At 43.2% G+C, this 20,904-nt stretch overlaps 1 protein-coding gene across 1 annotated transcript in view; it reads left to right on the plus strand.

Annotated features, from left to right (window-relative positions):
- The first annotated feature begins 205 nt into the window (after positions 1-205).
- sax (type I BMP receptor saxophone) overlaps positions 206-20,904 on the plus strand; it is a 62,305-nt gene continuing 41,606 nt past the window's right edge. The window contains exons 1-2 of the mRNA XM_080278804.1: positions 206-318; positions 529-718. Coding sequence (XP_080134930.1) covers positions 535-718 — 184 coding nt within the window. The 5' untranslated portion in view covers positions 206-318; positions 529-534. The remainder of the gene's footprint in view (positions 319-528; positions 719-20,904) is intronic.

A 20,904-nucleotide genomic window follows, 5' to 3' on the forward strand; every position in this document is an offset into this window, starting at 1 on the left:
TACAGTTATGGTGTACTACTGTGGTGCATACATTAAACTGTACCGGAATTACACAATGCTCCCATTTAACTAGCACATTTTCGTATTGAAGGTACTGATGAAAATAGCAGTGATACTGATGGTTGTAAAATTTTCTTTCAGGTTCGTGATGGTGATGATGACAGTGATTTTCTTGGAATCATAGGAACACTGGAAGATACTAATCTCAAGAAAACACATACCAACAGCTTAGATTATGACACCCTTGAAAAAATATCATGCTTCAAATGCAGTCGGCCAGACTGTCATGATCTTACAGAGTGCCATAATGCCATCAGGGTATGTTCCATACGAAGTATTGTATTGACAGCATCATAGGAAAACCTCAGAAGCCTTATAAATTCATAATCATTATCACTCCATCCCTAAGAAATAGTGAAGTATATTCCAGAAGCTAAGTAAGTCCAAAAGCTAGAAGCTATGTAAATACATTACCTGCATACTGTATATGGAGGGGTGACTGTAGCCTATATAGGTTTTATTTTCCAGTGTTGGATGGCTCAGATTTTGATGGACAATGATGGGGTACTAAAAGCACGTGGATGCATCTCCAACTTGGACCACATCCCCATGCTGTGTGGCATCAGTGATGTGCCAGGGAAACAAATCAAGATTGAATGCTGCCAAACTAGTTTCTGCAATAATGCAACTTTCCCTTTCATTATACCATCTGGGATGAGTGAGTTTCATTATTCTTGATTGCTAAAAACATTTGTTAGAGACCTGTTTAATGTTGTACTTTTAGTTATGTTTAATGAACGAATGTTGCTAAGTACTGGATAGTACAGGATTATCATTTATACCAGTGGTTTCTAACCTTTTCTAATTCTTGCCCCCCTTCACGGAATGATATGTTCCCTGTGCCTCCTTTTCACAAATACTGTATTTTACTGGCATAGTTGGCACATGTCAGTAAAATCATAGATTCTTAATCTTTGAAATTATTTATATATCCAGATAACTAGATTTCTTATTCATATCTGAAATATTTTCTCCATATTTAGAAATTACTGAATTCCATCATAATTCATAGTTTTCAAATATAATTACCCTCTTTATCAAGCCTTTGTGTCCCCCCAGGCAGCCCTTTGTGCCCCTCTGGGGGACATGCCCCACAGGTTGGAAACCACTGATTTATACAGTGTTCCCCAGTAACACATGATTAACATAAAAATGTGACAAACTGTTGGTCAGGCCTGAAAAATTTTTAAAGGTTAAACATGAGCAGAATGTGCATATCATGAAAAGTGGACCCGAAATGGCTGAAATATGATATTTTCAACCATTGCATTGTCCTTTTTTCATGGCAGGAGTAGGCCTATCTCCCAGACTCGTGGCATTCCTCTCCCTCCCACCATATTCATTGCCTTCCATCCAAAATTACCCTTACATAAGGCTTTTGTTGCCTCACTTTAGCCAGGAGCAGCACCTTTGTTGATCTGCTCTCTTTTTCTCTTTCCTTCATTTCTTTCTGCCACTCCTCTAGCTTTTTCTTTTTTCTTTTCTTCTTCATGATGCTACTCACCGTCTCCTGTTGCTTTTATCTTACTCTTCTCTTTCCTTCTCCTGTCTTTTCAAAGGAAACATGAATTGAATCTATCTATCTGTCTATCTATAGCCCGACGCCCTAATCCCGCAAAGGGTGGCCGCAGACAAAACGCCTCCAAGTCGCTCTGTCACCCACCATTTGACTACCCTCCCCCCAACTCACCCCCCCCTCCTTCATATACCTCTCAACTCCATCCCTCCACCTCATCCTCGGTCTACCTCTCCCTCTCCCTCCCCCCACCTCACCCACATACACCCTCTTAGTCAGTCTTTCATTCTCCATTCTCTCCACATGTCCAAACCACCTCAGTGTATTTCTCCTAATCTTCTCAACCACATCCACATCCACCCCACAACGTTCCTTCACTTCTTCATTCGTCAACCTGTCCCTCCACGTCACTCCACATCTCCTGTCAAGTAACTCATTTCCACTGCTCTCACTCTTGACTTGTTCCCCTCTTGTAAGGTCCACGCATCGCTTCCATACGTCAGGGTAGGGATCACAATACTATCATGCAGTGACTTCTTAACTTCCATACTCACCTCCCTATTTCTCATCACTGCTCTCAGTGTACCAACAACCTTCCTTCCCTGCTGTACCCTTTCACGCACTTCATCTCCCAAAGTTCCATCCTTACTCATCACACTACCCAAGTACTTGAATGCACTCACATTCTCCATATCCTCACCATCCAACCTCACTGCACACTCTGTGACTTCATTCCTCTCAAACTCCATAACTTTACTTTTGTTTACATTAACTTTCAGATTCCTCCTCCTACACACTGTCCCAAATTCATTCACCAAACCTTGCAACTCCCATTCATCTTCACTCAACAGCACTGTATCATCAGCAAACAGCAACACCGGAAGCGTCCAAATCTCACCCTCATTCATTAAGGCCACCCCCACATCCACTGCCCTACCTTGCACCTCCTTTACAACCCCATCCATGTATATATTAAACAGCCATGGAGACATCACACACCCCTGTTTCAGTCCCACATTGAGATCAAAGAACTCACTCAGCTCACCATCCACTCGCACCGTAGCCCTAGCTCCCTCGTACATACTCTTCACAGCACTCAACAATTTCCCCTCCACTCCATATATTCTTAATACCTTCCACATACCTTGCCCATCTATTCTGTCATAAGCTTTCTCCAAGTCCATGAAGGCAGCATACACTTTCCTTCCCTTCTCTAGATACTTCTCCACTAAACATCTTAGAACAAATATCTGATCTACACACCCTTTTCCCTTCCTAAATCCCCCTTGTTCTTCTCCAACTAGCTCCTCTGCCATATGCCTAACCCTGTCAATGAGTATTCTACCATATATTTTACCAGTCACACTAAGTAGGCAAATACCCCTATGGTTACCACATACTTCTCTCTCTCCTTTTCCTTTGTAAAAAGGAACAATTATACCTGATTTCCAGTCCTCTGGAACCCTTCCCTCTTCCCAAGCCAATCTACACAACTTCCATATCCACTCCACAACAATCTCACCCCCATACCTAAGCATTTCACCACACACACCATCAATTCCTGGGGCCTTTCCCAACTTAATATTCTTCATCGCTTCCACTACTTCTGCCCTACTGATCTCTTCCTCCCTCCTCTCATCTCTTCTTCTCCCAGCCATTCCCCAACCACTTATACTCGCACTGTTCTCACTCTCCACATTCAACAAATCCTCAAAGTGCTCCTTCCATCTCCTTAGTTTCTCTCTCTTCTCCACCAACAATCTATTATTCCTATCTTTCACTCCCCTACTATTTCCCCTTTCACACTGCCTTACTTTCTTTACCTCCTTCCAAAACAATTTCTTACTCTCCCTCCATTTCACACTCAGATTCCTCCCAATCTCCTCATCCACTTTCTTTTTACTCTCCTTAATAAAAATAGAATAGGCAGTTTGGGTCCCATCTTTGGTCGTATACCTGCTGTCAGGCAATTTTTTTCTTAAGCCTACCCCTTCACCCACCATCTGGAGAGTGCATAGCTGTGACTTCAGAAAGGGGATGGAGCACAGTACACAACACACACATCACCAACATTAACAGGCACATCACAAAATTCATCCATCCATCATCCACTCCTACATTGCCCCATGAGGTGTATAGGAGCCCGTGGCTAGGCAAGGTGGTCCTGACATTTAAGATGAGAGTGACCAGCCTCACTCATCCCTTAGTGGCATTACATGAGCAATAAACCCCAACCATCCCATGGATGTAAACCTTCACCAGCTCAATCCGATTGGAGTGTCGTACTTTGGTTATATGGTTACCACCCAGCATAGTAAATGGTTTCCTGGTGTACAGGAAACCATTTGGCTTGTCACTCAGTGTAGAGTAACCCATAGGCAGAATGAGGAGGAAAGAATGAAGGAAAGACAGAAGTGGGAATGTCTACCTATCTATCTATCTATCTATTGCCCGACACCCTAATCCCGCAAAGGGTGGCCGCAGATAAAACGCCTCCAAGTCGCTCTGTCACCCACCATTTGACTACCCTCCCCCCAACTCCCCCCCCCTCCCTCATATACCTCTCAACTCCATCCCTCCACCTCATCCTCGGTCTACCCCTCCCTCTCCCTCACCTACACACACCCTCTTAGTCTTTCATTCATCATTCTCTCCACACGTCCAAACCACCTCAGTGTATTTCTCCTAATCTTCTCAACCACATCCACCCCACAAAGTTCCTTCACTTCTTCATTCGTCAACCTGTCCCTCCATGTCACTCCACATGCTCCTCTCAAGTAACTCATTTCCACTGCTCTCACTCTTGACTTGTTCCCCTCTTGCAAGGTCCACGCCTCGCATCCATACGTCAGGGTAGGGATCACAATACTATCCTGCAGTGACTTCTTAACTTCCATACTCACCTCCCTATTTCACATCACTGCTTTCAGTGCACCAACAACCTACCTTCCCTGCTGTACCCTTTCACGCACTTCATCTCCCAAAGTTCCATTCTTACTCATCACACTACCCAAGTACTTAAATGCATTCACATTCTCCATATCCTCACCATCCAACCTCACTGTACATTCTGTGACTTCATTCCTCTCAAACACCATAATTTTACTTTTGTTTACATTAACTTTCAGCTTCCTCCTCCTACACACTGTCCCAAATTCATTCACCAAACCTTGCAACTCATATTCATCTTCACTCAACAATACTGTATCATCAGCAAACAGCAACACCGGAATCTTCCATATCTCACCCTCATTCATTAGAGCCACCCCCACATCCACTGCCCTACCTTGCACCTCCTTTACAGCGCCATCCATGTATATATTAAACAGCCATGGAGACATCACACAACTCTGTTTCAGTCCCACATTGAGATCAAAGAACTCACTCAGCTCACCATCCACTCGCACCGTAGCCCTAGCTCCTTCGTACATACTCTTCACAGCATTCAACAATTTCTCCTCCACCCCATGTATTCTTAACCCCTTAAACGCGGCTGTGTACAGTCGTTTCCCCCCGAGTGGCGGGGTTGTATCGCGGTCTGAGTACCTGTAGGAAAATATTCGCCAAAAATCAGAGATTAACCCTAGAACGTTATACTTAGTATGGCAGATAGTACTTACATTCAGCTTTCTCCAGAGACAGGTGTTGAGCCTTCATGGACTACCCAAGGACTTGTGGAGACTTGCAAAGTTGGGTAACCAAATCTTCACTTTCACACCTCCAGCAACCCGGTTTCCCCTCTACCACAGCCTCATTCTGTCACAGTAAACTTTATACTACAACGTAAAGGTAGTTAGGAATCCGTATTTGTACAATAAGCACTGAAAATAAGGCTAAAATCAACGGAGCGTACGGCCGACATGCACTGTGGCGGCAGTCTTCCCGTCACTCAACAAACATTTCCATTTTCACAGCTAAAAACATGTATACTACATTATTTTCAATCATATTACTTCCCAAAAGATCACCACGGCGCGCTTTTTATTCTGCCTTTCACCCGCCACTTTATTCTCGTTCCTGTCGGCCGCTTGCACTGACTGGGAAGAGCTAGAACTCGCCATAATATCACTTTGAAAGCCTGCAGTAAACTGACGCTAAACAGGGGCAAACCGTGAGAAAAAAAGCTAGTGTTACAACTGGGGAAACAAGCGTTTCCTAGTAGCATAAACTGCTTGTGAGAGGAGAGCAAAGATTTACAGTTCTGAGCGTTCAGAGCGCTGCCATGTATCACAGCCAGGCTGGCCGGGCCGTGGTGGGGGGAGGACGGGGGGAAAACGCGATACTTGGCAACAACTAAGGTCAGTAGTACAAAGGTAAAGTATGCTAGTTGTAGCTAGAGGGTAGTGGTACTGATAGGCAATACCAGCTGGAGCCTGCTTGCCCGCGGTTATTCAAAATTTACTAGAATCGCAAATGCGACGCTCCGCCGTTATGTCCTTTTTGCCGAGCGTCACAAACGAGACGATCCGCGTTTAAGGGGTTAATACCTTCCATATACCTTGCCTATCTATTCTGTCATAAGCTTTCTCCAAGTCCATGAAGGCAGCATACACTTTCTTTCCCTTCTCTAGATACTTCTCCACTAAACATCTTAGAACAAATATCTGATCTACACACCCTTTTCCCTTCCTAAATCCCCCTTGTTCTTCTCCAACTAGCTCCTCTGCCATATGCCTAACCCTATCAATGAGTATTCTACCATATATTTTACCAGTCACACTTAGAAGGCAAATACCCCTATAGTTACCACATACTTCTCTCTCCCCTTTTCCTTTGTATAAAGGAAAAGAATGAAGTAAAGGAAAAGAATGAAGTAAGGAAAGACAGAAGAGGAAGGAAGGAAGGAAGGGGCAGACACCCGAGAGTAGCACTACATCGAGTGAGTGATGGTGAGTAACAACATTATACTCAATGCAAACACCACATTCCATGAGGCAGCAGTAGACATAACAGCCCAAACTTTACACTGAAGATTGCCTGCCACATAAGACAACAGGACAAACTTAACACAACTCACCTCTTTCACACACACAAGTCACCATTACAAGACTCTAAAAACTAAATTGTTGAGACCAGCAACAGAATTAGTGTGTGGGGGGGGGGGAACTAGAATGCCTTTATGACAACATTTAGTCACGCCTCAAGACATCTTTCAGCTTTACAAACTACTGAACAGTATCACTAAATCACAAACATTCACTTCCAAGACTCACTCTGCCATCACCTCCAACACCAAACACATCCCTTCCTACAAAAAACAAGGAAACATACTTGTTAACCACTATGCAAACTTTAGTCATTTAACACCAGTGTGCACAGAATCTGAAAAACAACCCTTTCAGCACAAGCCATTCTTCCACTCAACCACATTACAACTCCTTTCACCCCAGAGCAGACTCATAGCATCATTAAAAAAAAAAAAAAAAAATTACAAACACATGCCGAGATGCCATTAGCAATCTACACCTAAAACTTTTAGAACCACAAGGCATCCAGGCCCTCACAAACATCAGCAACTACTCAAGAACACACTGTACCATTCCCAGTACTTGGAAACATGGAACAATCATCACTATACTTAACCTCTAAAGACCACAATTGTTTCAGGCAGGATACCTCCCACAACTGCAGTTTGAGGGTGTTATGGTGACTTTCACCAAGGGCAAATTGATCATGTTCTAGTGAATGAGGAAGAATTCACACACCTGACAATGCAATCTGTACCCCTGAAGGCCTAATGGTTACCGCACAATCGCACGTCAAAGTTTTAAAAAAGTTAATGATAGTTATCCCTCGAAAACATGAAAATTTTGATAACCACATATTTTTCTAATTGAAACAAGTCATTTCAGATTGTTTTGTCGCACCAACCATGAAAACAGGTGTATGTAGGTGTGGGGAGATCACTAGGCTGTGGAGAGGTAAAGTAGGTCGTGGAGAGTAGGCGTATAGGTACGGGGGTTGGAAATAACCAGATTTTCGCAAGGAAAAAAAGCACTTCAGTGTATTCTGTAACATCTACAATGAAAACAGGTGGGTATGTAGGCGTGGGGAGATAACTAGTGTGGGGAGTAGGCCTACAAGGCCTTGGTGGTACAGGTACCTGGGGAGAAAAATTTTGGCAACAACCAATTTCTCTTGTGGAAACCCTCCATTTCAATGGGATTTGTCGTACCAGCCATAAAAATAGATGTGTACGTAGGTGTGGGGAGATAAAACAGGTGTGGGGAGTAGCCCTACAAGGCCTCATAATCATTCCAGAAGTAATCTTTGAGAGAGGTGAAGTCAGTGAAGTCAGTGAATGTACAGCGAGGTTGGATGGTGAGGAATTGGAAAATGTGAGTACGTTTAAGTACTTGGGTAGTGTGATGAGTAAGGATGGAGATTTGGAGGGTGAAGTGCTTGAAAGAGTACAGCAGGGAAGAAAGGTTGCTGGTTCTTTGAAAGCAGTGATAAGAAACAGGGAAGTGAGCATGGAAGTGAAAAAGTTATTACATGACAGTATTGTGATACCAACTCTAACGTATGGAAGTGAAGCTTGGACGTTGTTGGAAGGACACAAGTCAAGAGTGAGAGCAGTGGAAATGAGTTATTTAAGAGGAGCCTGTGGAGTCACATGGAGAGACAGGCTGACGAATGAGGATATAAAGGAGCGTTGTGGTGTTGATGTGGATGTGATAGGAAGCGTTATGAGGAACACACTGAGGTGGTTTGGCCATGTGGAGAGGATGGAGGGTGAAAGACTGACGAAGAGAGTGTATGTGAGTGAGGTGGAGGGGGAAAGAGGGAGGGGGAGGCCGAGGATGAGATGGAGAGATGGGGTGGAGAGGTATTTGAGAGAGGGGGGTGTGAGTTGGGAGCAGGGCAGTGAAATGGCGGGGGACAGGGTGACTTGGAGGCGATTTGTTTGTGGCCACCCCAGACGGGATTGAGGCGTCTGGCAATAGATAGATAGTAATCTATCTATCTATCTATAGCCCGACGCCCTAATCCCGCAAAGGGTGGCCGCAGACAAAATGCCTCCAAGTCACTCTGTCACCCACCATTTGACTACCCTCCCCCCAACTCACCCCCCCCCTCCCTCATATACCTCTCAACTCCATCCCTCCACCTCATCCTCGGTCTGCCTCCCTCTCCCTCCCTCCACCTCACCTACATACACCCTCTTAGTCAGTCTTTCAGTCTCCATTCTCTCCACATGTCCAAACCACCTCAGTGTATTTCTCCTAATCTTTTCAACCACATCCACATCTACCCCACAACGTTCCTTCACTTCTTCATTCGTCAACCTGTCCCTCCACGTCACTCCACATGCTCCTCTCAAGTAACTCATTTCCACTGCTCTCACTCTTGACTTGTTCCCCTCTTGCAAGGTCCACGCCTCGTTTCCATACGTCAGGGTAGGGATCACAATACTATCATGCAGTGACTTCTTAACTTCCATACTCACCTCCCTATTTCTCATCACTGCTTTCAGTGTACCAACAACCTTTCTTCCCTGCTGTACCCTTTCACGTACTTCATCCCCCAAAGTTCCATCCTTACTCATCACACTACCCAAGTACTTGAATGCACTCACATTCTCCATATCCTCACCACCCAACCTCACTGCACACCCTGTGAATTCATTCCTCTCAAACACCATAACTTTACTTTTGTTTACATTAACTTTCAGCTTCCTCCTCCTACACACTGTCCCAAATTCATTCACCAAACCTTGCAACTCCCATTCATCTTCACCCAACAATACTGTATCATCAGCAAACAGCAACACCGGAAGCTTCCAAATCTCACCCTCATTCATTAGGGCCACCCCCACATCCACTGCCCTACCTTGCACCTCCTTTACAACCCCATCCATATATATATTAAACAGTCATGGAGACATCACACACCCCTGTTTCAGTCCCACATTGAGATCAAAGAACTCACTCAGCTCACCATCCACTCGCACCGTAGCCGTAGCTCCCTCGTACATACTCCTCACAGCACTCAACAATTTCTCCTCCACTCCATATATTCTTAATACCTTCCACATACCTTGCCTATCTATTCTGTCATAAGCTTTCTCCAAGTCCATGAAGGCAGCATACACTTTCCTTCCCTTCTCTAGATACTTCTCCACTAAACATCTTAGAACAAATATCTGATCTACACACCCTTTTCCCTTCCTAAATATCCCTTGTTCTTCTCCAACTAGCTCCTCTGTCATATGCCTAACCCTATCAATGACTATTCTACCATATATTTTACCAGTCACACTAAGAAGGCAAATACCCCTATGGTTACCACATACTTCTCTCTCCCCTTTTCCTTTGTACAGAGGAACAATTATACCTGATTTCCAGTCCTCTGGAACCCTTCCCTCTTCCCAAGCCAATCTACACAACTTCCATATCCACTCCACAACATTCTCATCCCCATACCTAAGCATTTCACCACACACTCCATCAATTCCTGGGGCCTTTCCCAGCTTAATCTTCTTCATCGCATCCACTACTTCCAACCTACTGATCTCTTCCTCCCTCCTCTCATCTCTTCTTCTCCCAGCCATTCCCCAACCACTTATACTCACACTGCTCACACTCTCTACATTCAACAAATCCTCAAAGTGCTCCTTCCATCTCCTCAATTTCTCTCTCTTCTCCACCAACAATCTATTATTCCTATCTTCCACTCCCCTACTATTTCCCCTTTCACACTGCCTTACTTTCTTTACCTCCTTCCAAAACAATTTCTTACTCTCCCTCCATTTCACACTCAGATTCCTCCCAAACTCTTCATCCACTTTCTTCTTACTCTCCTTCACCAGTCTCTTAACCTCCCTTCTCCTGCTCACATATACCTCTCTCTTCTCTCTCTCATCTTCTCCCCTACCTCTACTCGCCAACCATTCACCACATGCCTTCTTTTGTTCCACAGCTCGTTTCACCTCATCATTCCACCATGCTGTCCCTTGCACACCCTTGCATCTCCTCCTCACTCCACAAACCGCCTCACACGCTGGGCTTATCTCTTCCTTGAACATCTTACATACGTCTTCCACCCCATCCATCTGCTCTAGCTCATACCTTCCCAATCTTTCTTCCACTATGCTCTTATACTCTGTCATTTTCTCACTATCTTGCAATTTCTCCACTCTTCTCACAGGAGCTGCTTCTTCCTGTCTTCCCCTTCGTCTCCTCAACCACTTTCTTTGCAGCTCTACCTTGGCCATCACTAAGTGATGGTCCGAGACTCCATTCCCCCACCCTCTCCACACTCTTGCATCCAACACTTGTCTTCTCATTCGCTCATCCACACACACGTAGTCTATCATTGCCTTTCGTTCAACAAGTTCACCATCCATCCTCCTCATTACTCTCCATGTATAGCGGTGGATCATCTTATGACGAAAGTAGGTGTTGGCTATTGCCAACCCCTTACCAGCACAGATGTCCAGCAATGCACTACCATTCCCATCTACTTCAGCTGGCACACCCCACTGACCAACCACTCCATCCACTTGTACATTCCCAACTTTGCCATTCATGTCTCCAGTCAATAGCACTCTCTCGCTGCCCTCAAACTTGTCCATACATGCTTCTACTCTCGCCCAAAACTCATCTTTCACTCTTGCCACTCGATCCTCTGTTGGAGCATACACACATACAATCGCCCATGCTTGTATACAGACACATATAAATGTTTATCCATTAAGTAAACAGACATGTTTATCCATTAAGGGCATCAAAATAAAGTTGAATAATGCTATAGATGTAAGCATAAGAAAAAAAAAAAAAAAAAAAGAATTTGTTTTTGAATTCTCATTTTACTGTCCTAACTTATCATTACACATTCATCACACTTACCATTACAATTATCACATCATTACACTTCATCACACTTATCATTACAATTTTGGCAGTAACCAAATTCTCTTGTGGAAACTATTCATTTCAGTGGAATTTATCACACCAGCCATGAAAACAGGTGTGTTTGTAGGTGTAGGGAGATGAAACAGGTGCGGGGAGTAGCCTTACAAGGCCTTATAGTCTTTCGAAAACTAATACAGACATATATATACAGTATATATATGTATATATATATATATATACAGTTACCTCTCAACTAACATGAGTTTAAAAAACAAGTTTTCGTTTTAGCACAAGCAAATATTTAAGGAGATATGTTTAACTAACAAGGGTTTCTCGATTTAACGCGACTTTACACGTACGTGATGATTTCAAATTTGCCGCGCACGCCTTGGACAGTCCCGAGCTGATAGACCGTGTGTGACAGTTTATGCATAAATACAATTTTTTATTTGTCTGGTGCTTAAACTGGTTTTATTCGAACTATAATATTCGAAAATGAAGTTTGGCCCCATTCTGAGCAATTTAGCTCATTTTCGGACAAAATTTGGCCAGGAAAGTGATGGTTGATCTAAATTGTTACAACTTGATGCAGCAGAACAAAGAAGAAAACCACTCATACTAAGATAGAGCAGTTCTTTATGAAGAAGACAGAAAACTTAAGGGAGTTGTCTTCATCACCAGTAGCATGGGAGTCAGAGGAAGAGGAGGGACAGCAAATTTAGGGTGGGGAGCGGCGGGAGTTGGGGTGGCGAGGTAAGGAGGGACAGCAGCAGGCGATGAGTGATGCATAGATGAAGTGAGGCTGTGTTGTTATTGTTTGTGACCTACTTACTGTAATGAAAATGTTTGCTTATATTGTAATGTTTCTGTGACCTACTAATGCATTTATAATGTTGAGGAACTTTCACAATGCTGTGAATGAAGCAGAATTGAAAGAGAATCCACTTAAAAAACGAAAACAGTATGTATCTGGGGGGAAGTAAACAATGCTTCGGCCCAACTAGGGCTCAAATGTTGTTTATTTCTCCCCAGATATACTGTTTTTGTTTTATACGTGGATTTTCCTTCAGATTAATATTGTTGCTTTTAAGTTTAGAGTAGCATAACTCCCCAAATGGGTAGACTTTCCCAGAGTCCAAGAACGTAACCCCCAATATTACCATTGTTTCTTATGGGAAAATTATGTTTAAAAAACGTGTTTTTAACTAACGCGACCTCTCCAGGAACCTAACCCTCGCATTATTTGAGAGGTTACTGTATATACATATAAAATACAAAGGAATTCATAAAAATAAGTAATCAGTAGTCAGTCATGAAACATACATGCTCATAAGTGTGTTCATTGTGAAGGAAGTACAAAAAAAAAAAAAAAATGCTAACTAACATTGTCGCATGTAGCATTGTGTGTTCATAACGCAACGTTGAGGAGAAAAGAAACGTATACAAAATTTGGAACAAAAGTAATAACTAGAAGCAGCCTCAAACTGTTGGGTTGAAAAGAATTAGCGCAAAAAGTATGCAGTGCACTGAATCATGAATTATTTGTTCTGTTTAGTGACTCCCTAACTAACTAATTAACTAACTAACAAACAGGCAGATAAGTTGCCCATGAAGGGCTGGCGGTTGTGTTTACCCAGAGTAAATGTTTGCTCGGAGATGGAGACTAATCAGAGGTACTACTCTATGCAGGTAGGGGGGGAAAAAAAAAAAAAAAAATCGTCGTATGTAGTACAACATATAGCATTCTCCAACTACGCATATACAGAAACTGGTAGATACGACGTGAGAAATGAACAGAGTGAGGTGTAATTATATGTAAATTTGGGAAGAAGTAGAAATAATGTGAAACAGGTACATACATCAGGCCTGATAACTCTCGGGGGTCTGTAGGGAGTTGGAAGGGTAGTGAGGGACAAGGAGGGAGGGATAGGGTGGGGATTGGGAGGGGGGGTGATGCTAGCAGGGAGGGAGGAGGGGCAAGAGAGAGTGGGAAGGGACGCAGGAGGTGGTGGAAGGAGAGATGCAGGTGTGTGGAGGGGTAGGAGAGTGATGGGGGACAAAGAGGGAGTGAGGGAGTGGAGTAGAGGGTGGCATGGAGGCAGGCGAGAGGGGGAGTGCCCCCCCCCCACTGCCTGGGTTGGTCCGATCCCCCCTCATGCCACATCAGGGGCGAGTTCTCATTGGCCTGAAGCTATGTATGTCATAATCGGGGTGGAGGAAGCACTCCGCAGTTTTTTAAAGGCCCCTGCTCAATTGATGTGATTAGGCATTTTGGCATAAAACTCAAATTGCATCAGTTGATGCAATTAGGACTTTAGGGGTTAAACCAAACAGAGACCGTGCTCTCCTTTCTTCATACAGATCCATAACACTTCTTAGGACAAAAACGTAACTGAATGCCTCATTTTCAACAAAGTCAGACTGCAAATCCCTTTTTCTCCTTCACAACGTGGATAGTGGTAGGTGGTGGCGACCATCATCCACTTACTTGATGTAGTGCTGCCTACTTCTTCCTTCACCTTTATCATTCTTTTTTTGTCTGTCCCATCTTCCTATTTCTCACCATCATCCACTCATTTGATTCTGTGCTGCTTACTTCTGCCTTCACCATTATCACTCTTTTTTTCTGTGTCTGCCCTCTTCTCGTCCTGTTTCTCTCATTATTCCTGTCACATTTTATTACTCCTCTTTCCATTTCAGGTGGCATTACATTGAGTGACAAGCCTAATGGTTTCCTGCAAGCCAGGAAATCACTTACAATGCTGGGTGGTAACCATATAACCAACCCGTACGTGTTCCCTACGTGTCAGCAAGTGGATTGGCAGAGGGATTATGGCGTCCAGCAATAGATAGACAGATAGACAACATGGATTCAGAGCACTACACTCTACAAACACCATACTAACTACTGTACTGTTTCACCACAAGCATTGGATGGCTGAATTCCCTGACATCCACACAGTGCATACTTCTCACAACAAAAGATAATAATGAAGCCATTGATCCGTTTCCCCAACGCAAACTACTGATAGTCACCAAAATATGCAATGCAAATATGGAGAACAACACCAAGTGCTGGCTTGCCAACTATTCATCTGATAGACAGATGGTAGGAGTAGACTGTAGCACCAGTCAAGCAGGGCAGTACTCTCAAGGTGGATGGAAAGCTGATGACAGGGGGTGCTGGAGCTCCTGTTTCATCAGCCTTCCGTACTAGGTCCTGACCATCCCCCTTTGCTGAGCTTTTTCAGTGTCTCACTAACACAGAGAATAGGCCAGCATGCTCTCCAATACAAATTTCTCTAATTATCAACACCAAACTACATGCACAGTACACACCACACTTCCTTTTCCAAAAAAAAAAAAAATATATGGCAGCAAAACACTTGGCCTCAGAATCCCCAGGGGGGGGAAGGACCATAACTGCCCCTACCTTCCGCCCCTCTCCCGGTGATGACTCGAGGTGCCTGGAACCACTGTCTGACTCTCTTCTTCTTCATTTCTGCAACATTCGCGGCCTCTCCTCTAACTTTCACTCTGTTGAGCACCACCTCTCCTTCTCTAACCCTCACCGTCTTTTTCTAACCGAGACTCAGCTGTTGGAGGCAACTGACAGCAGACCCTTTTCTGTATCCTCCTATTTTCTCTATACTCATTTCAAAGCCAAAGGTGGCTGTTGTGTATATATGTGCAACAACTTATCATGCTCTTGTGTTCCTGAACTCGATTCTTCTGAATTCTTTACACGCTGGCTTCGGCTTTCCTGTCATTCTCTGACTAAATTTATCTGCGCTGTTTACTTATCTCCTAATTCTGCTGACTATCAAAAATTCTTTGACTAACTTACTTTACAATGGAACGCATTCTATCCATTTCTCCTTTTTCTGAAATCTCCATTCTAGGAGATTTCAATGTTCCCCACCACCTTTGGCTCTCCTCTCCTTTCACTGATCCACCTGGTGAACAAGCCTACACCTTTTCTATCCTTAATGACCTAGAGCAGCTTGTACAGCACCCTTCCCGTATCCCAGACCGCCTTGGAGAGAGCTCCAACATACTTGACCTCTTCCTGACAACTAATCCTTCTGCTTACACTGTTAATCTTTTCTCTCCGTTGGGCTCCTCCAATCACAACCTTATCACCTTGACCTGTCCTATCGCTTCGGTACGGCCTGTGGACCCTCCAAAAAAAACGTCGTCTGTAGCACTTTGGAGCTGCGCATTGGGAGGCCCTCAGGCAATACTTCTTTGATTTTCCCTGGAATGATTATTACTTCCATGGCCAGGAGCTATCTGGGTGTGCCTTGCACATTACAGAGGTTATTCTCTCGGGCATGGAAGCATGCATTCCTCTCTCATATCCTTTGACTAATGCAAGAAAGCCTTGGTTTAATCACGCTTGTTCTAATGCTATCCGCAACAAGGAGATGGCCTATAAAAGGTACCAGAGCTAACCCACCCCTGAATCACATCTTTTATATGTTTCTGCCCGGAATCGTGCTAAGGCTGTTCTTCGCTCTGCTAAAAACAATTTTATCTCTACTAAATGCTCTCAACTCTCTAACTCAAATTCTTCCCGCTCCTTCTGGCACCTTGCCAAAAACCTTTCTAACAACTTTACCTCATCATCCTTCCATCCTCTTTTCTTCTCTGATGGCTCTGTAGCTATGTCTTTTACTGATAAAGCAGATCTCTTCGCTCAGAATTTCTCCTCCAACTCCACCCTAGATTCCGGTGCTGTTCCTCCATCACTTCCCCCCTCTGACTTCCTCATGGCTGACATTAAAATTTCTTCAGCTGATGTATTTTCTGCCATCACAGGCCTCAATACTAATAAGGCATGTGGGCCTGATGGAGTCCCTCCTGTTGTTCTCAAGAACTGTGCTTCTGTGCTTACACCCTGCCGAGGCAAACTCTTTCGCCTTTGTCTGTCAACTTGTACCTTTCCTTCTTGCTGGAAGTTTGCTCTCATTCAGCCAGTCCCAAAGAAGGGTGACCATTCCCAATCCTCTAACTATCGTCCAGTTGCTTTAACATCCTGTATCTCAAAAGTTTTTGAGTCAGTTCTTAATAGAAAAATTTTAAAGCATCTTTCCTATCACAACCTTCTTTCTGATCGTCAGTATGGGTTCTGTCAGGGACAATCCAATGATGATCTTCTCACCTACCTTTCAGACTCCTGGTCATCCTCCTTTCGGGACTTTGGCGAAAGCTTTGCCATTGCACTTGACATCTCAAAGGCTTTTGATTGAGTCTGGCATAAATCTTTAATTTCCAGGCTGCCCTCTTACGGTTTCTATCCTTCTATCTGTGCCTTCATCTCTAGTTTCATTTCTTGTCGTTCTGTAGCCGCTGTTGTAGACGGCCATCATTCTTTTCCTAGATCTATTAACTGTGGTGTTCCTCAGGGCTCTGTCCTATCACCAACTCTCTTCCTTTTATTCATCAATGCTCTTCTAAGCTGTACATCTAACCCTATCCACTCATATGCTGGTGACTCCACCCATCACCTTTTCATTTGGTGCCCGCAACGTCCATCTCAGCAGTTAATTCAGCAAACAAGGGATGAGGCTATGGCACACCTAATGTCTGACTTGGCTCGTATCTCTGAATGGGGTAAAAATAATCTGGTTGTTTTTAATGCATCAAAGACTCAGTTTTAACACCTATCAACCCGACAAAATCTTCCACAGGTATACCCACTAATGTTTAATAATATTCAGCTTAATCCAGCATCATTCTTGAACATGCTTGGGGTTTCATTCACTCGGGACTTATCTTGAAAAGATCATATTACATCTCTTGTAAAATCTGCTTCAAAGAGATTAGGTGTGCTAAGCTGACTCCATTCCTTCTTTACCCCTGCACAATTGTTGACTCTATATAGGGGTTTTTATCCGTCCCTGTATGGAGTACAACTCTTATGTGTGGGGAGGCTCCCCACATACAGCTTTTCTCAATAGGTTGGAGTCAAAGGCTTTTCGTCTCATTAACTCTCCTCCTCTTACCGACTTCCTTCAACCTCTGTCTCTTCGTCGCACTGTTGCATCATTATCTCTTTTCTATCGCTGTGTCAGTGGTCACTGCTCCTCTGATCTGTTGGCATGCATTCCTCCACCTCTACGATGGGCGCGTAGCACCCATCTAGCAGCAAGCTCTCATCCCTTTTCTGTCCAACTCTTTAACCCCTACACCGCGGGCTTGTTTACCAATGACTTGCGTGTGCCGCGGGGTTATTTGGGCTCCGACAGACTCTCAAAAAATATTTGCCAAAAATCAGTTATTAGTCCTAGAATAATAAAATTACATATGCTTATGGCACATACCTTCAGCTTTCTCCTGGAATGATTGTTGAGCCTTCGTCGGTTACCGTAAGACTTGTGGAGACCTCTGAAGTAGGGTAACGAAGTCTCCACTTTACATTTCCCGACAACCCGTAATATGATTACCACAGCCAGATACAAACACTATAAACACTATTCTACAATTTTCAAGTAGTTTGGGATCCATACTCAAAAAAAAAAAAACACTGTGAAAGCAATGGAAATTACGAGCGCGTCTGATCGTCGCACTGGCACTAGTTCGCTCTTGGTAGTCTGTCATTTATTATTCATAAAACCCCTCACACTTTATATTTCTATTACTATATAACACTTATATATATCTACAGTCTTTATCCATAAGTTTCCTTCAGTAGTATTAGTTTATTGTCACTGTAGGGATTCAATTTCTTTCAGTAAAATACGTAGCATTCACTTTCTCGTCCTGTATACTGGCATTGAGAGTGAATGTCACTTTCATCTTCACTCTCATAACTCATAGCATTCAGACATGCTAGAGTGAAACTTTCACTTTCATTACTCCTAGGGTATATACTCGTATTCTTATAATACTACTCATTTACATTTCTATTTACGTTCTCTATTTTATTTGCGTTATTTACATTTCTATTTTATTTACACTGTGTTGTGCACTGTCACTTGAAATAACTTATAAAACTATTTTCCATTGTTCACGTATATTTACATTCATTACTTTCACTTGCTGTTTACACATTATTTACACATTATTTACAATTCCACTTGCACTGTTTTACTCAATAGAAAGATCGTAGTCACTCTTTTATCAGTTGTCAGCCCTTTACCTCTTTCCACACGAGGTTTAGTAGGGGGTAAAGGTCACAGGGCCATTTGCATGGGGGTGAAAAAAGGCCTTGAAGTCAGCAAGAAGAAACATACGTACTCTCACTTCGGAAGGTGAGAGTAAACTGATAACGGAACGAGGGCCAGCTGGAGGCCTGCTAGGGGTTATTCAGAGTTACCAATATTACTTCTTGAAACAGCTAAGTCTAGCACTGATATGATTGGCAGGAAATCTAGACAATACATTATAAATTTGGTAGTTCCAGGTGAATGTAAATATCACTTAGGCTTCTCCCTTCCCTCCTTACATGTATATTTATTACGAAAATAGATTAGAGGCCTACTTAGGAGATATATATTCAGAGCTACCAATGTTATATCTTGAAACAGCTTTGTGTAGCACTGATATGATTGGCAGGAAATCTAGACAATACATTATAAATTAGGTAGTTCCAGGTGAATGTAAATATCACTTAGGCTTCTCCCTTCCCTCCTTACATGTATATTTATTACGAAAATAGATTATACGGCATATTTCAAGGGGAAAAAAACAGCGAAAATTAGCGAACGAGTGCACGTGAGGTGTTGTCAGGTGATAATTAGCCAATTCCAGGTGTATGGCACTCTCACTTACCTTATTTCTTTCTTGTATATATTATTTGGTATAAGAATAGGACATAGGGCTTATTTCAATGGATGAAATCAGTGAAAAATTCCAGGGAAGATTTACTTAGCGTAGCACGGCCGGGCAGGCGAGAGGATAGGGTAATGGAGGGGGGGTAGGGAGGGGAGTCAAGAACGGGGAGAAATGGCTAAATTGTCAACAATGGATGGGAGTACAGATGAGATTAGGAGTGCTGACTAGTGTTGGACATTGGCAGTACTGATAGATGATACAAGCCCCCACTTGGAAGTCCCGGTGAATTCAAAATAACACAGAATCACAAAAGCGACGCCCCGCGGTATGATCCCTTGCTCCCAAGCGTCACGAAAGTGACGCCCCGCGGTTAAGGGGTTAATGCAAGAGTTAACCATTACTCCTAGTCCTTCATTTATGCAACAGGTCAACTCTGGAACTGTCTCCCTCTGTCTGTATTTTCTGCTTCCTGTTGTTAGGACTCCATATTATAATTACAAATCATAATAGACAAATAGATAAATAGATAGATAAATAGACAGATTGACAGCTCTATGCGAGCCTGGGAATGGGAAATGATCTTGCAAGTTACACTGAGGAAAAGCTGACGACAGAGTACGAAGTAGCCAGTCAGGAGATGATGCAGTTAGTTGTCAGCAATTCACCAGGTGAACAAAGCCTTGTTGACCATACACACACATACACACATACTCACACACAGGCTTCTAGAACTTTCCAACCACAGGGAACACATGTGATACGTCTCCTGTTTCACCAGAATTTAGGAAAGAGAGCTCAGATGGAGGCTAGCCATAGAACAGGCAGGTCGTAGGGAGAAGGGCTTAGCAACTTGGAAGAGAGAGTGAGAGATAGGGAGATAGCTAGCGGGACTCTACTTTATACTTCGCTCTGTGTGAGAAACTTGTTAATATTTCCAAGACAAATAAAAATAGTCTCATACTATTCTTTACCTCTCCTTGTCATTGAATGACAAATGGGAAAGAAGATTATCTACTTACAAAGCTACTCAAGTATAACAACCGCTCGTCCACAAGTCTAATATATATAACTTCTCTACAAGTAAATACAAAGTTTCTTTTTATGACATTTGGTAGCAGCGAACGTATTCGAACCTCGTCTACGAATCAACAGTGAATTCCTACAAAATATCAAGATTGAAAACAAAAAAATACCTCTCACAACCAACAGCTTACAACCAGCTCCTGACAGTATTCTCTCCAACCAGCCCCCTCTGTCTCCACAATCATCACGCTGATGTAGAAGTGATCACACGACGTCTTGCCAGTAGTTTAACAAAGTACTGATACAAACAATCTTGAAATTTCTACGACGAACCAACGAACTACAACCATCTACAATCAACTACAAGTAACAACTCTACGAGTCGTCTGTATAATCTTCTACACGCACCTACAAGTAACGATCGACAGTCTTCATCCCACAACGAGTAAATCACAAGAGAAAAGGACCGAGAAAACATCGACAAAGAAAAACAAAACAAACAAACGAAGAATGAGACACGACTCATAACTCACAGCTACCAGACCTCACCCTCCTCTCTCTGCTACGTCCACCCAACCTACACCGCTGACGCAGGAGTGAAGAGGTCAAGACGACGAAGCAAATACCAAGTCCATATTCACAACTCATCTTACTCACTCATCTTCACTG

The sequence above is a fragment of the Coenobita brevimanus genome, chromosome 75 (genome assembly GCF_032717465.1).
Source record: "Coenobita brevimanus isolate Jiangsu-jjx chromosome 75, ASM3271746v2, whole genome shotgun sequence".
Lineage (NCBI taxonomy): Eukaryota > Metazoa > Arthropoda > Malacostraca > Decapoda > Coenobitidae > Coenobita > Coenobita brevimanus.